This window comes from Papilio xuthus, unplaced genomic scaffold (assembly GCF_000836235.2).
Source record: "Papilio xuthus unplaced genomic scaffold, Pxut_1.1 DF826776.1, whole genome shotgun sequence".
In the NCBI taxonomy this organism is placed as follows: domain Eukaryota; kingdom Metazoa; phylum Arthropoda; class Insecta; order Lepidoptera; family Papilionidae; genus Papilio; species Papilio xuthus.
In genome coordinates, this window is record NW_013531873.1 from 367459 (window position 1) to 385798 (window position 18340).

The 18340-nt window shown below is 35.6% G+C and overlaps 1 protein-coding gene across 1 annotated transcript; it reads right to left on the reverse strand.

Annotated features, from left to right (window-relative positions):
* Positions 1-2837: 2837 nt before the first annotated feature.
* On the reverse strand, positions 2838-17728 carry LOC106122887 (Programmed cell death 4). The gene is made up of 10 exons (XM_013319026.1): positions 17258-17728; positions 13353-13513; positions 9260-9361; positions 8533-8650; positions 7639-7798; positions 7060-7149; positions 6382-6514; positions 4768-4878; positions 3710-3849; positions 2838-3126 (listed from the first exon to the last, which is right to left on the reverse strand). Exons 1-10 carry the CDS (start codon positions 17508-17510, stop codon positions 3054-3056), a joined length of 1341 nt encoding a protein of 446 aa, XP_013174480.1. The 5' UTR covers positions 17511-17728; the 3' UTR covers positions 2838-3053.
* Between the last annotated feature and the right edge of the window lie 612 nt (positions 17729-18340).

The following is an 18340-nucleotide window of genomic DNA, read 5'->3' on the forward strand; positions in this document are numbered from 1 at the left end:
TCTCAAGACAAGAGTGGCACTACTACTCCAGTTCTATCAGAAAATATGATCTATCAAATAAACAAACTGGAACAAATAAGCATTTATCAAAGTTGGGGTATTTTGTTGGTGAACTAAACAATAATGGTTATAATTACGAAAGCAATGAGCATTATGTTGCGTTCTTAAAATATGTTCGCTTTAGTCAGAAGATTAAATAAAGTTGCAATTAACGAAATTGTTTTATTTTTCCAAAATTGTTTTCCCTCGAATAATACTTTCAAACGTCAAAACGGAAATTGACAGATTGATTTTTTTAGGTTGGTAGCAACGTAGACTTGTTCATAATATTGCTAGCATTGAAAATGTCAATTTTTATTCTCCGTTTGTGTATCTAATTAGTCAAGAGTCCCGTCTCTTATTTTATATACTCTTTGATTGTAATAGTTGAATAGAGTTCCCGGGATTTGTATGTAAATTGAATCTTTCCTCTTTCAGATTCAATCTCAACATAAAACGAATAAAGAATAAAATTATTTAAAATTGCATTATTATATTAGTATTAAGTTCCTTTTTCCCTTTTATATTTATTACAAAGTAGTTTAAGACATTAGTTAGAACTCTTTGTCGCGAATGGCTTTCATTTCAAGGTCAACTGTCAGAATGATTAGTGAGGGGACATTGACATTTTAATAATACTAGTGTTGCGATACACCGGCACTGTATCGGTTCTTCCTAATAGTTTTTTTTTTATTGTTAAGGGCCTTTTAAATAAAACAAAGCTAATGTCAAATATTTAATATTATACTCTGTCTGATAGAGTTTATGTACACTCTTTTATTTTCACCGTTAGCAACAACCTCCGCGTAGACACATCTAAAAAAAAACTAAATGAAAATACATCTTACAAACTAGAGAAAAAAATGCATATTTTTTTAATTCAATTAAATGGCAAACATTTAAAAAAAAATAACATTTTTCACCTTCCACAAATTTTCAGCACACAGGCTCTTTTAAATATCCAAAAAAAGACATTAAAAAAAACAGTTGATATTTAAAAAAAACCTATTGTTCGTAATATTTTTATTCTTCACTAATTTTTAAATCAAGTGACATTTTCGGTTAGGACATTATTTTCGTTCAATCAGTCACAAATGTCAGAGAATTTTGAAACAAAATTAAATTACAGTAAGATTTTACTCAAAAAGAGCCGTCACTAAAGATCTATGTTTTTGCATCGATAGTGACTGAGTCAAATTTGACCGTCAACTTGAAAAAAAATTAAACAAAACAAGAGAAAAATTCATTCATTCCTTTTTTGTACTTCAATATTTATTTTTAATAATACTTTTAGAGAAAAGCAACTAATATTCTTCAATATTAAATCTCAATAAAGTTTTAAAACATCAAACACCTTCACACAATTGAGGTTATCTTCCATCTCATTTCCTCAAAGAGTTTCACATTAGTAAGAAAGAGATACATATAACTACGGGATAAAAACTTATAAAGAGGTTGCGATAGTGCTAAAGCGTACCTAAAATAGTACTTATAGTTTAAACCGTCACTAAATTTGTAAACTACACTTAAAATTTCTATTATCGTGAGAATAAACTAGAGCAATTAATTGTACCAGAATAACGAGCCACTCCATATTTTCTACTTTTTCCCTTTTACGAACCAAAACATGCTTTGGAAAGTGTTTTTTTTTACTGTTGTTGAGTGCATAATTAACATTCTGCCAAATACGTGGCATAATGACCAGAACCTTTGCCTTTTTCGTTATAAAAAAAATAAATGTCAATCAACAATGGCGCGGGAAATGAAGAACGAATTAATAATAGCATAATGACCAGAACCTTTGCCTTTTTATTTAAAAAAAAATATAACTAGAGAATGGCGCGGAAAATCAAGAAAGAAATGTCGCGAATAATGTTCAATTAAATAATAGTGGCATAATGGACAGAACCTTTGCCTTTCAATTAAAAATAAAAGTGAAAATACAAAATGGCTCGGAAAGTGAAGAACGAAATGTCACGAATAGTACTCAATGGCATAATGGCCAGAACCTTTGCCTTTCTATTAAAAAAAAAAGTATGTAAAAAGAAAATGGCGCGGAAAGTGAAGAACGAAATGTCACGAATAGTACTCAATGGCATAATGGCCAGAACCTTTGCCTTTCTATTAAAAAAAAAGTGAAAATAGAAAATGGCTCGGAAAGTGAAGAACGAAATGTCACGAATAGTACTCAATGGCATAATGGCCAGAACCTTTGCCTTTCTATTAAAAAAAAAAGTATGTAAAAAGAAAATGGCGCGGCAAGTGAAAAACGAAAATTGACATAGAAATTTTTTACTTGAAAAAATTCTCTAGTGTAGTTAAGAATAAAAGGAAGAGAATTTACTTGATTTTATCATCGCCACTATTTAATCTTACACAAATAAATCAATATAAGAACTCTGACAGATGACAACTCTGATACACTAAAATTACCTATAGCATTCAGTTTCCAAAATGGCCAAAAAAAAATCCAGTGCAATATTTTACAAATCTAGTGACGGCAAATTTTAACCTTAATTATTTAATATTAAGAATATTTAAAAGGCAAATCATAGTTTCAACCTAAAATGCGTTTTTATAAACCTTATATTGTTTTTGTATTGCTGAATTATAATCTAATTATACAAAAAACCCGAGAGAAAATATTAAAAGACTTCAAAAAGAAGGTTATCAATTTATCTGTTTTTTTTTTATATTTTTTTTTTAATCTAAAGGTATTACGTGATTACCCATCTTACTAATATTATAAATGCGAATGTTTACATGGATGTTTGTTAAAAGGCATCTCCAGAACATAGATTGGAAGAACACACGCTACTTTTTAATTACATTTTTTATAATCGCGCAGACGGAGTCGCGGGCCACAGCTAGTATTTGTATAATTCATTTCAACACTTTCAAAGCATTATTTGTCGAATTTTACTGTATTAAGGTACATTTTTACTTGATTTTTTTTGATAACTTTTGTTTGTCTCAGGTTTTTAGTATAATAGAAACATGTCATATAATATGCTTTACTCGCGCAGTTTCAACGCGTGATCCTTGATGGCGCCACCATCGCCTTCGGACACGAAACGTTTACGGCCTCTGCAAGCAAAACAAGACTTTTGTAAATAAAAAACAATGTACATTTGTCATGTTAGTGGTAGGTGACAAGGTTCAAGCTGGTATTGATAGGTGACAAGTTTCAAACTGTCATTGACAGGTGACAAGTTTCAAGCTGTCGTTGACAGGTGACAAGTTTCAAGCTGTCGTTGACAGGTGACAAGTTTCAAGCTGTCGTTGGCAGGTGACAAGTTTCAAGCTGTCGTTGACAGGTGACAAGTTTCAAGCTGTCGTTGACAGGTGACAAGTTTCAAGCTGTCGTTGACAGGTGACAAGTTTCAAGCTGTCATTGATTAGTGACAAGATTCAAGCTGTCGTTGACAGATGACAAGGTTCAAGCTGTCATTGATTAATGACAAGGTTCAAGCTGTCATTGATTAGTGACAAGGTTCAAGCTGTCATTGATTAGTGACAAGGTTCAAGCTGTCATTTATTAGTGACAAGGTTCAAGCTGTCATTTATTAGTGACAAGGTTCAAGCTGTCATTTCATGAGTTACAAGCTGCAATCGATTTCAATGACCATCAAATCTTTCAGTGACAAGAAACAGGTGACAATGTCTGTACCTGGTGGGCATCCTCTTGAGCACATCATCACCCAGACGGAACTTTGACTGGCAGCGCTCCACGAAGCGATCCAGCATTATATAAGCCAGTGGTACATCCAGTACTATATCAGACATATCTTCCAGCACACGAAGGAAACCCTGGAAAAAGAAATTCTCTTATAATACAATCTTACTAATATTATAAATGCGAATGTTTAGATAAATGTTTGTTGGAAGGTCTTTTGATTTCCGATTTACATATGTACATTTATCCGACGTTACGGTGAAGGAAAACATCGTGATGCACATATCTGAGAAGTAATTCAAAGATATGTGTGAAGTCACTGCACTTGGCCAGCGTGGTTGACTAAGGTATAATCATCCTTAACTTAGGGTAGACTCCGACTCCTCAGTGGGGACGTATAGTGAGCTGTTGAGTTGTTAAAAGGTATCTTCAGAACGGCTAAACTCGAGGAAATTTGGCATAGACATAGAACATAGTCTGGAAGAACACATAGACATAGGCTACAAGCTTGTTTCTGTATAAATTTAAAAGCAACATTAAAAATAACTGTAGATTTTGTTCGTCTATTGTGTGTTCATGTTTGTTGCGTTGTAATCTTATGTAAAGTTTTAGTTGGGATAGTTTACATAGAAGCTATAAAAATATGTAAAAATTTAACAGTGGTAGAGCGAGCTTTAACATGTTCGCAGGAATTGTCCCGACTCGTCCGGTGATATACCACGAGCACACAGAAGACACGCCTCAAGTTGAAGCTATTCCAACTACACGCTGATGAGTGTGCGTCGCGGAGACCTAATTTAGTCCTCTTTCCCTTCACATTCTTTTTCTTATAAGGAAAGGATGAGAAGTAGAAATGAACTTTCCGGATGAGAGGATGCATGGAAAGGGAAGATATTTTCTTTCTGTGCATCCTCTCCTCCGTCGATTGAAGGTAGGCAACGCATATACAATTTCGTATTTCTATGGGCAACGGTCACTTCGCTATTTCAGCGATTTCAGGTGACCGCTCGCTCATTTGCCACCTTATGATATAAAAAAAAAATGTAACTCACCCTATCCATCTGATCAGGGGTAACAATGACACATCGTCGTAACTCAGCTAAAAATGTACACAACTGTTCTTCAACACTTGAATTTATTGCTTCCACCGCCAACAACACCGTCTGAAATTACAAAATACTTATATTATAAATGCAAAAGTTTGAATGTATGTATGGATGAACAGATCTCACAATACGTCTGGAAAAAATAGCCTACTAATTAACTTTTTTTTTTAAATTAATATAATAATAATAATAATAAAACCATAGGAGCCTACCCTAAGTTAAGGGTGATTAGGTCATAGTCAACCACGCTGAGCAAGTGCAGTGACTTCACACATATCTTTGACTTTCTCAGATATGTGCAGCATCACGATGTTTTCCTTCACCGTAACATCGGATAAATGTACATATGTAAATCGGAAATGGAAAAACACAGTGGTATATAATGGGATTCGAACCCAAGACCTGCAGATTGCAAGTCAACTGCTTGACCACTGAGCCACCGACGCTCAAATTTTTACATGCTAACATTTATTTATAACTAGTCAGATTTGCAAAATTATGCTTCTTTACATTATAAAGCTATAAACATGTATATAGCAAAAAAAAATATAAGCTATTTTACAACTATTACGTATACATATAAATAGTTTTCTTTATTAATCGCAGAGCCGCGAATAAAAGCTATTTTATTAAAATAAATATGGTGAGGTGGTGGGCAGAATCAAAGATTTTCGTCTTCTTATTATTTTATTTACTGCTTTATAATATCTTTTTACTTGCACTCGTTTCGTCTTGACGTCCTTCCATTATTCATTCCGCTCGCACTGTCATACTTCCGTTCCATTCTGTCCGATCAGTCATTCACGCGTCTCAATCTTAATTGTCTAACATTCGTTCAAAAACCACAGACCTACATAAATATTATATAAAATTAACAGTGGTAGAGCGAGCTTTAACATGTTCGCACGAATTGGCCCGACTCGCCCGGTTAAAAACCACGACCACACAGAAGACAGGCGTCAAGTGGAAACAATTCCGCGTTTCGTCTGATGAGTGTGCGTCCCGGAGGCCTAATTTAGTCCTCTTTCGCTTCCCACCCTTTTCTTTATAAGGAAAGAATGGGAAGTGGAAGTGGACTTTCCGGATGAGAGGATGCATGGAAAGGGAAGATATTTTCTTTCTGTGCATCCTCTCCTCCGTCGATTAAAGGTAGTCAACGCATATGCAATTGCGTATGTCTATGGGTTACTTCGCTATTACAGCGATTTCTAGTGGCAGCTCGCTCGTTTGCCAACTTATGATATAAAAAAAAATATATATATTGAAAAGGAATAGTAGAATAGAAGAGGGAAATATGAAGAACCATTCAAATTGTACCAAACTTCTGATTACTTGCAACTTCAACGTAGAATTTAAAAAAAAAAAGAAAAAAAGCGTCAAAATAATCCATTCCGGTGATTACCCTGAACAAACACCTTGCGGACAGACATACAGATAGACTTTTAATAATAGGATTTTAGTAACCATTACCTAAATCATATCAAGTTTTGAAATATTAATTTCTTTTTAATATTACAAACAAACATTCCAATTTTAATATTATATAAAACTGTATATTACCTCGTATACTAGCTCGTGGTGGAAATGTGGCACCTCCAGTTCTCTGACGCATCGCATCGCTTCAGCCAAGTCTCCTGAAGTCAGATACTCCTTCAGGAGCAACTGGATCTGACGGATCAACCATTTCACTGGCCTGCAACAATGAAATAATATTACTAATATTATAAATGTGAATGTATGAAGATATCTCCGGAACGGCTGCATGGATTTGGATGAAATTTGACACAGATGTAGAACATAGTCTGGAACATAGGCTACTTATTAAGTTATTTTTTGTATCTCCCACGGACAGAGTCGCGTGCGACAGCTAGTACTTCAATATATCATTTAAAACTTTGTGTTTATTATTGAAATTTCTTGTTAATCATTACATTTTTTTTTTAATTTCTTTAGTAAAATTATAGCAGTTTTTTTTTTGTAAATTGTCTAATATTTCTTTTAGCATTCCAACTAAGCTGTAAACTTTTGCTAGGATATGGTTTACAATAGTCGAATGGCGGGATTCGAACCTCCGACCTCGTGATCGGAAATCCGTACCCTTAACCATAAGGCTATTGACGCTTGAATTAATTTGTCAGATTAACCGTGGGTTTCTGAGACAAAAATCTCCATTTAAAACATATTTTGTAACTCAGAGACCCACAGTAAAATAGTGCTTAATAATAAAAGGTGTCATACCTAATACCACCACCGACCCCCCAGATGTTATCAAGCCTGACAAGGCCCTGTTTCATAGATAGCAGTGTCTCAGCGCGTTGAATCGCCTGCCTGGAATATTTAAAAAAAAAGTCATTTTCAAAACTACTATATATAATCAAAAATGTGTCTGTATGTCTGTTTTCTATGTATTATTATAATAGTGGACATATTTTGATGAAAATTTGGTACAAAGTAATGATAGTTGGGGTTCATTTCTGTTGAAGGAGTTTGGATTTGAGGAGTCCTTAAATATGCACAGTAGTTATAGTTAGAACTCTTTGTCGCGAATGACTTTCGTTTCAAGGTCAAGTGTCAGAATGATTAGTGAGGGGACATAGACGTTGACATTTTAATAAGGCTAGTGTTGCGCCAGTACACCGGCACATTGCCGGATTTTCTTCCTAACAATAGTTATGTTTGAGGGATCCATATCTGTGTGAAGTTAATGTATAGAAGGTGATTGGGTGTAGTGTTAAGTAGGATCTATGTCTGGGGGTCCGTGTATTTGGGGGTCTGTTTCTTTGTGGTTCGTGTCTATGGGGTCTGTATGTCAATTACCTGGCGTGGGAGTTGAGCTCTTTATGCGAGGGTGTATGCACAAAGCGCGGCGGCAGACAGTCATCAGCAACACAACGAGCTATGAAGTTGGAGAGAAGCACGGCCGCGTCCGGTGTGTCCAGCACCAAGTCTGGTAGCTTCTCCATCAGCCTCTCAAATGCTGGAAACACACGATATGTAGGATAATACTATGACACCTAATCTATATATAAAAGTGGTGTTAGTTACACTATTTATAACTCAAGAACGACTTTACCGATATGCCTGAAAATTGGTGAGGAGGTAGCTTAGAGCCAGGAGACGGACATAGGATACTATTTATTCATTTTTTAATTTTTTTTTTCGAATTTACACCTTGATGAGCTGCTTTTTATTAAAGCATTCCTAATATTTTAACACAGTAATATTAAAATTGGATTAACAACAATCCTCATCCGGTGACAGTATCCTAAAAGTTAAGCTGTTGCTACTAATAAATTGGCAGGCGCATAACGCAATTGCGAATTGCCGCGAATTATATGCGTAGTTAGACAAAGTGCATTTGCTCCGAAGCGATCTCCAAAGTCCTCTTTCTCTTCCCACACTTTTTCTTATAAGGAAAGGATGGGAAGTGGAAGTGGACTTTCCGGATGAGAGGATTCATGGAAAGGGAAGATATTTTCTTTCTGAGCATCTTCTCCTCTGTAGATTAAAGTTAGGCAACGCATATGCAATTGCGTATGTCTATGGGCAACGGTCACTTAGGTGTTTCAGCGATTTCAGGTGACCGCTCGCTCGTTTGCTACCTTATAATGCAATAAAGACAGAGGAGGGGATGTAAAGGAATATCCCCCCTTCCTCTCTATCTTTTGTCTACTCTGACTCTTGTAGGTTCAAATGTCACCAATTACATACCGTAAGCAATGTCTTTAGCAGAGAAGATCCTGCCGTAGAGATCAGAGATGAGTACTGAGGCCATCTCGCAATGCGACGGCTTGTGGTCCAGAGCTATCTCCACAATTGTCTCACAGACCTGATAAAAAAAAATCAAATTAATAAATTCTATATTTTAATAATAATTTTTTTTAATTAGTTATGCCTACACTTTAAATTTTAGTAATACCCAATGGGAGCTTCAGTGGCTTAATGGTCAAGCACTTAACTTGCAATCTGCAGGTCCTGGGTTCGAATCCCGCCCTGTACCAATGTGTTTTTCCATTTCCGATTTACATATGTACATTTATCCGATGTTACGGTGAAGGAAAACATCGTGATGTTGCACATATCTGAGAAAATCAAAGATATGTGTGAAGTCACTGCACTTGGTCATCGTGTTTGATGGCCTAATCACCCTTAACTTAGGGTAGGCTCCGTGCCCCTAGGTGGGGACGTATAGTGAGCTGATGATGATGATGAATACCCAATTCACTAGGTCGCTTTTTAAACGGCTTTAAAAACTCTTGTTCCGTATAACCAAAATGCAGTACTGCGTAAAAAACGTCGCATTTTAAAAGCGCGTACAAACAGACATATATGTAAATTCAGTATCTCTTAATATTTGTAAAAAGCACGCGACTTTTAGGAGACATGACAAATATGGATCAGATAACTTTGTCAGTTGAAATTGTCACTCAACACTTACCAAGTGACTCCTCTTGGCGGTGACAAACTCCAATAAATCTTCAGCAGCTGCGTTTGTATCTCCATGCTCGAAATACTCCAATATCACAGGCTCTGATTTTCTCTGGAAAGAATTTTTTATATTATTTTACAATAAACTAGCTATCGCCTGCGACTCCGTCCGCGCAGGATTGAAATGAACTTAACAAATAGCCTGCGTGTTCTTCTAGACCAGTCTTTCCCAAAGTGTGCGATAACGCCCCCTTGTGAGCGCTGCAGGTCTCAAGTTGCGGGTTATAGTAAAAGTTTCCTTTACAATTCTCCGTTAATATACATATATAGCTCACAATAATTAATTAATTTAATTTGAAGTTATTGTATAATAGTTTTTAAATATGTGAAAATATGGGGGCGTTAAAAAAATATTTATTCTCAAAGTTGGCAGTAGACAAAACAAGTTTGGGTACCACTGATATAAACATTCGCATTTATAATATTAGAAAGAAGTAAGATTTAATATACTAGCTTTGACCCGCGGCTTCGACTTGTCCTTAAATTAATCTAAAATTTGTTACAGCTAAATAACAAATAGAGCGTCGGTGGCTCAGAGGTTAAGCCCTTGACTTGTATAGAGTTCATGGATTCAAATCCCGCCATATACCAATGTGTTTTTACATATACATATGTACATTTATCCGATGTCTTTACGGTGAAGGAAAACATCGCGAAGAACACATCTGCGAAGTAATTCAAAGATATATGTGAAGTCACGCACTGGGTCAGCATTGACTATGACCTAGTCACTTATTGTAGGCTCCGAGCCAGTGGGGACGTATAGTAAGCTGATGATGATTACATCAAACTGCATTCAAACGAGCACGACCTCGTTGCATTGCGAAGCCTCGAAATGGCCATTGAACTCTGTTACTATGCATCACACGATCGACAATCGTACAAACAGATAAAGGCCACTCCACACAAACAATTTTTGTCACGACAAACGTAAAAATAGCTATAAATAACAGTTTTTTTTTTAATTTACAGCTATAGCTAGTCTATATTATAAAGATGAGTTCTTTTTTTATAACAGAAGGGGGCAAACGATCAGCGGGAACACCGAGATGTTCAACGACATGGACATCAGTAATACCAGAGGAATCGCAGATGCGTTGCCGACCTTTGAGATACGCTCGCTTCTTGAAGGACCCTAAGTCGTAACGGTTTGGAAATACCGCCGAGGACAGACCATTCCACAACGCTGCTGTGCGAGGCAGGAAGTTTCGAGCAAACCGCACGGCTGTGGATTGCCAACCATCGAGATGGTGTGGATGGAACCTGGCGGTCTGTAGTGTCGTCCGATGACGGAACTCGGCGGCAGGAATCGTTCCAAACAATTCAGATTAGTTTATTTGCAATAGACTCCATAACTGAACCGATTTGAGTAATTCTTTCTCTATCGTAAAGCTACAAATTCCCTGATTACATAGCCTATATTTAGGCTACATCTAGATTTTTTAACTAGTCAATTCTAATATAATAATCGATGTTACATAATCTAAAATTACTAGGTCAAAACGTAGACAGGCGTGTGGCTGTTTGGCTCAGTCGACGTGAGGTCGTTGACACGACAGATAACTGTGCGGTCGTAATGACAGCGGGCATAAGTTTATAAAATTCCCACATGAGTCGTTTTTATTTATAACTGGCTGTCAACTGTGAATCCGTTTGCGCGGAATTTAAAAAAAAATAATTAGTCTATGTGTTCCTTTAGACTATGTTCTACATCTATGACTTTCAGCGAGATCCATGCAGCCGTTCTAGAGATATCTTCTTACAAACATCCATCTAAACATTCGCATTTTTTTTCTTTAGTTCACCATTAATTTTCTAAATCTTACTCATGTAATGCAAATATTTGGATGTATGAATGGATGGATGAGAGTTTGTTACAAGGTGTCTCCAGAACGGCTGCATTAATCTCGATGTAACTTGTCATACATATAGAACATAGGAAGAACACATAGACTACTAAGTTTATTTTTAATGCATGGACTGAGTCGCGGGTGACCCCTAATATCAATTACTAGCCATCGTCCGCGACTCCGTCCGCGCGGAATTAAAAAAAAACTATTGATCACAGCGTAATGTTTTATAGCCTTCCTCCATAAATGTACTATACAGCAAAAAATAATTCACAACTCTAACCAGTAGTTACTGAGATTAACATTTAAACAAACAAACAAACTCTTCCGCTTTATAATATTATAGATAAGATGTAATACGGCTAAACTAATTATTATCGTGGTTTTTCTTGCATTGATACTGTCTTTAATATGTTCAATTTCAAGAATCGCTAACGCGTTATACGCAATAAAAGCATTAAAATCGCTTCCGCTTATCGCTAGTTCCACTATCCGCTCGTACTACGACCACACACAGCTTAGTAGTTCTTGTTTGTCGCAACACGATCGCTGCCAGTTTTTCTGTATATTGGTATGCGTTTGTAAATAAGTGTTTTTCCATTAATTTATTTCGAGTTATATATTATATTAAAAGACTTACTTCTTACTAATATTATAAATGCGAATGTTTAGATGGATGTTTGTTTGAAAATATCTCTAGAACAGTTGTATGGATCATAATGAAATTTGGCACAAATATAGAACATAATCTGGAAGAATACATAGTCTACTCATTTTTTTTTAATTCCGAACGAACGGAGTTGTCATCAATATATTCAAAACTAGCTGTCGCCCGCGACTCCATTCGCGTGGATATAAAAAAATAATAATTAGTGTAGCCTATGTGTTCTTTCAGACTAATATTCTATACGTATGCCAAATTTAATCGAGATCCATTCAGCCGTTCTAGAGATATCTTCAACACCCATCCATCCATCCACATCACATCCATCTAAACATTCACATTTATAATATTAATAAGTTAAATAAAAAGCAACTCTTCAAGGCATAAATTCGAAAAAAAAAAATGAATAAGTATCCTATGTCCGTCTCCTGGCTCTAAGCTCCTCACCAATTTTCAGGCATATCGGTAAAGCCGTTCTTGAGTTACAAATAGTGTAACTAACACCACTTTTATTTATATATGTATACAAGCGGACCCGACAGACGTTGTCCTGTCTACACGTCTTTAATTTGAATAAATTAATACGAAGTTAATATTTGATGAAAATTGTGAATCTAAACCATTCCCAGATCCCCTTGAACACACACAAAAAATTTCATCAAAATCGCTCCAGTCGTTTAAAAGAAGTTCAGTGACATACACACTCACAGAACAATTATATATATAAAGATATATATTTTATGGTATTAATATTTGCGCCGCATTATAAAAATTCCCAAATAACCTACCAGTGTGCGCGGCGCCAAAAACTGAGAAAACATGCGATAAATTCCATTAGCCTTGAATATATATAACGAGATACACGAAAACAACACAACGTGAGTTTTTACACGTATACAATATTTTATCATACTAATATTATTAATACGAATGTATGGATGGATGTTAGAAGGTGTAGAACAACTGCATGGATCTAGATTAAATTTGACACAGATGTAGAACATAGTCTGGAAGAACACATACTTATTAAGTTTTTTCTATTCCACGCGGACGGAGTCATGAACGACTGCTAATTTGACACAGATGTAGAACATAGTCTGGTAGAACACATACTTATTAAGTTTTTTCTATTCCACGCGGACGGAGTCATAAACGACTGCTAATTTGACATAGATGTAGAACATAGTCTGGTAGAACACATACTTATTAAGTTTTTTCTATTCCACGCGGACGGAGTCATGAACGACTGCTAATTTGACATAGATGTAGAACATAGTCTGGAAGAACACATAGGCTACTGAGTTTTTTATTAATACCGTGCGTATTCGCTTGCAAAATCTAGTTATATTTTTTAACAAGTTTTAAAATAAGAAGGTTCATTTCATATTTGTTTCGTACTAATACAACAAAAACTTTCCCTGTTAAAAAGCTATACTATATCCGCGTAAAATAGACTATATTACTAGTTTTTTTTAATTCCGCGCAGACGAAGTCTCTAGAAACTTCTGCCTGATATACATGTCTCTTACCACAACTTCTTCTGGGTCCGCTTCAACGATGACTTGCTTAAACTCTATATCACCGTTGCTGACCGCTTCCGAGTCGTAGTTGGGGTCATTCGCGTCCTCAACATACTCCTCCAGAAGTTCACATCCTGGTGCACCCCACACACCCTTACCGCCTGCACCACCTGCGAATAAAATCATCTTACTAATAGTCTGTTTAGTTATCTCCGAAACGGCTCGATGGATTTTGTTGAACTTTGGCATACATATAGAACATAGTCTGGACGAACACATAGACAATTAAGTTATTTTTAATTCCACGCGGACGGAGTCGCAGGTGACAGTTAGTCTTACTATAAATGGGAATGTTTAGATGAATTTTTGTTAGACGGTATTTCCGAAAGTGCGTGGATCTCAAAAGGGGAAATCTACTTAATGGGTCAGTACAACAGGGTAAATACTACTGCGAATGAGCCAGTTTGATAACTGAAAAACTTCTTTAAAATATCCATTTTGGCATGGGAAAGACTATTCCGATATGCCAATTTGATATTAGAAATACTGTTAAAGTCTCGATATAAATTAGCTTCAATACCCTAATGGTTAATGGTACGGATTTCCGATCATGAGGTCGCGTATTCGAATCTTGCCACTCCACTATTAAACCAAGATCTATCTTAGCCTAGAGCTTAGTTGGAATATACAAAAAACTGCTAATATTTTTCAAACAAACAAACGAGCAAACGAGCAGCGGAAACACCGAGGTGTTCATCGACGCCCATGGAAATCAGCAATACCAGAGGAACCGCAGATGCATTGCCGGCCTTTGAGATGATACGTTCGCTTCTTGAAGGACCCTAAGTCATAGCAGTTTGGAAATACCACCAAGGACAGACTATACCACAACGCGCTGTTAATTAACCCTTATTCAAGATTTCTTTTTTGAAGAAAGAAAAAAAGTTAAAAGAGAACTAAGTTAAAAATTGTTTTATAGTGATCGTATATTTTTATAATGTTGTACGTATGGCATACTATACAAAATGAACATAAGGGTTTATCATCTCTGCCTACACTCTTAAAAAACAACGTGATATTAAATTTACAAACGTTATCTAACTCTGTAACCTTGAAGTATGAAACTGTATATTTGCGCCATAACAAAAGGTGACTCATTGTTTTTATAAATAGTCGCGTGCCGGCGAGATTCTACTAAATTATATTACCTTTGGTTTCTAAGACTATTCTGTACTGCACCACCGGCGGGGAAGCAACGCGGGGGTCCCTTTCAGAACTCACTGGCAGCCCCCCGTGCCATCACACCACGACCTTTAGTCGCGCTTCAGCACTCCCGTTTCATCGTATTACAATCATTAGCAACCAGCCAGTCTTTCATTCTATCATACAGTCCACTTGCTCATCATCATCATCAGTTCACTATACATCCCCACCGAGGGGCTCAGAGCCTACCCTAAGTTAAGGGCGACTAGGCCATTGTCATCAATACGACTTAGGGACCTTCAAGAAGCGAGCATACCATTTCCTTAAAGGCCGGCAACGCATCTACAGTTCCTCTGGTGTTGCAGATGTCCATAGGTGTCGTTGACCACCTCGGTGTTTCCGCCGCTCGTTTGCCCCCTTCTCTTATAAAAAAAAAAAAATCACGGTGGCCAAGTGCGGGTTGACTTCATTTTTTTTACTGCGTGAATCTGATGGTAGACCTCCAGTGAGAAACTTAGGTCAGAGAGAAACCGCTATAGGCAAGAACATTATTGTGATCTCTTGGACTCTCACTTATAGAGGTTTGAATGTCTCTAGTTTTTTAAAAGGAACGGAATATGTATCAAGTTGCAATGCTATTAAAACCTATAAAAAGAAACTAGCCCTTAATTTTACGAAATTTTTTGTAGCAAAAAAACATATTTTTTTTTAGTAAAGTCATACTTACATAATTTTGTTAATTTTTTTTTAATTAGTTGTTCACACTGGACACCGTCGAAAAAAGAATTAAAAAGTTTTATTTGTTTTTTTAATCTGTATTCAATTGTTTTTTAGGTAATGTAAATTAACCTTCATATTATTTCAAATGTATATAATGACTGACATAATAAATTAAATATACTTAATTTCAAATCAAATACTCTTAAAGTTTATAAAAAAAACAATCTTTCTAATATTATAAATGCGAATGTTTAGATGGATGTTTATTTGAAATTATCTAAAGCATTCGGTTGTTGAATGCTTATCAATAGAATTTGTCATACATATAGAACATAGTCTGGAAGAACACAAGCCAATAATTATTTTTTTTGTCCACACAGACGGAGTTGTGGGCTAGTCTCACTCTAAAACAGTGATTTCCAAACTTATTTTGTCTACTGCCCACTTTGAGAATAAATATTTTTAGCGCTTCCATATTTTCACATATTTAAATACCACTATAACTTCAAATTAAATTAATTAATTATTGTGACTTATATATGTATATTAACGGAGAAGTGTAAAGGAAACTTTTACTATAACCCGCAACTTGAGACCTGCAGGGCCCACAAGGGGGCATTATTGCCCACTTTGGGAAAGACTAAAAAGATGGCTATGTGAATTTCTTGATATCTAAAATTATCAACCTTTTATCATATTGAAGTGTTAACAAATGTTTTTTTTATTATCAGAGCAAACAGATTTTTCCAACAAAAACATAAAATTTGATTAAAACATCTTAAGATTAGATATAGACTAGCTGTCGCACATAAATCCCTGCGCGCGGAACTAAAAAAACGTTATAAGTAGCCTATGTGTTCTTCCAGACTATGTTTTACATCTATGCCAAATTTTATCAAGATCCATTTAGCCCTTCCAAAGATACCTTCAAACATCCATCCATCTAAACATTTGCATTTAAAATATTAGTAAGAAGATGTTAAATACAGATTAGATAAAAGTAGAGTTTTTATTTGATTTATTGGAAAATAGTGTTAACTATGAAATAGTACAGCTTCAAATGCAGACATGAAGTAGAGAATTTTACATTTCATTTAACAAATGCATTGCTGCAACACCAGTATCTCTTCCCCTTCCATTTTCCAATAAGTTTGGATAGGATATGCGGATTTAATAGCATAGGGGATGGATAAAGATAAGAGATGTAGGGAAAAGAGGTAAACATAGTGTTAACTCTATTTAGGGGCAGAATTATGTAGGTAGTTAAAAAAAACTTAACAATGTTCTTATCAAATTTTCTAATAAATATAGAAAAGAAATATTCATCAAGATCCGTGCAGTTGTTCCAGAGATACCTTCAAAGAAACATCTATCCATCTAAACATTCGTATTTATAATATTAGTATGAAGTATGACAGTATTGCTTTTTTTAAGAAAAAAACAATAATGGCGGGAAAAAATGTAAACAAAAATGACCTACGCCAATTCAATAGGTTTACAACTGCGCAAAAGTCGAATGATTGCGTGACCTTGGAACACTAAAATGTCGCCTGTTATGTTGGTAGCCACACCTCGCAACAACATGTTAAAAATAATACGACCACATGTTTATACATAATAAAACGTAATTAAAAGATAATAACTTCGTATTATACTGTTAAGATATCATATAAATTTATAATATCACAAAAATAAAATAGAAAGCATAAATATTTTGAATATAAAACATCAAAATATTCCTTTGTTGTTATGTCAGAACCAGGTCAATTCTTATAAGATTTATTTCTATAAATACAACGTACAATAACAAAAGTTAATTGCATCCTAAGTACATATAAGATAATGCGTGGCCGGACGCCGGTATAAACACAAAACACGACAACGCAATAATTTACAAATATACTACGATAAAGGCAACTGTTCTAGAACTTTCGATCACGTTGAAAACTAAATAGGTTAGAATAACATAGAAATTTTAGAACAAAGGTTACCTTTCTTAGGCAAGCCTCTGCCGTGGCCATTTCGCGGCCTACGACTGTTTTTCCAGCTCCTATACTTCGGTAATGGTGTTGATACGACGCCGACCGCCTCCTTGCTGTTGCTTCTACCATATTTTCTGTTTTTACGCTTAATACGACCGGTATGAGAGCTAGCGGCGTCCCCTGCGCCTCCTTCTACAACACTTTTATCATTTTCATCCACCGCCACGTTTTCCGAATCGGAAGCAATGCGGTCAACTTCCATTGCTAAACCGGCTGAAATCTTACAAAGCGTTCCTATGCAATGTTTTTACACAATGCAAGCAGTTTTCTATTAAATAACTGCGGAAAACGCTTTTAGGACAAACATTAAACAATGAGAATTGAAGAGGTTTATTACACGTATTCGGCGATTCGATGTTATGTATTCAACTTGTGCGTATTTGTTTTGAGAACTCAATCGACGTGAATGAAGCTAGCAGAATAACAAGGTTGCACAACACCAGTGCTGCCAACTGTGCGTATTGAAATATTGCGGAACTAGTGTCATTTAGGGATCATACAAACGACCGAATAAATAACGCTAGAATTTCCATTGTATTTTTACTGAGCTTTTACATTTTATAGTAGTACAGTACCGGTCTCTTTACTAATTCGGCAAATTCAAGAGGCTGCTTGCTCGTTTACCACCGTATAATATAAAAAAGACTCATACAGAATACAATGGTAAAACACTTTAATACTCTTTTAACAGATGCATTTTGGATACTACACAATATTCTGTATGTCTTTTAGTTATCATATCCATTTATTTTATCCTATTCACTGTTGCTTAAGGCCAAACATTGTAAAAATGCTAACTTCCGTATTTGTTGATGTGCCAATGCCTTTTTTTAACGAGGTCACTTAACATTACACAACTAAAATCCATAAAATATTTGTGTTTTAAATCTTTTATTAATTTCATCAAATAATATTTTTTGTGTCCGGCGACTATTAAAATTAAAAATCGCTCGTTTGTCTATCCCTCAATGCCTTTCACTTATAAGCTACCAACATAAGGAATCAAATTAAAACGTCAAATCAAATCATCAA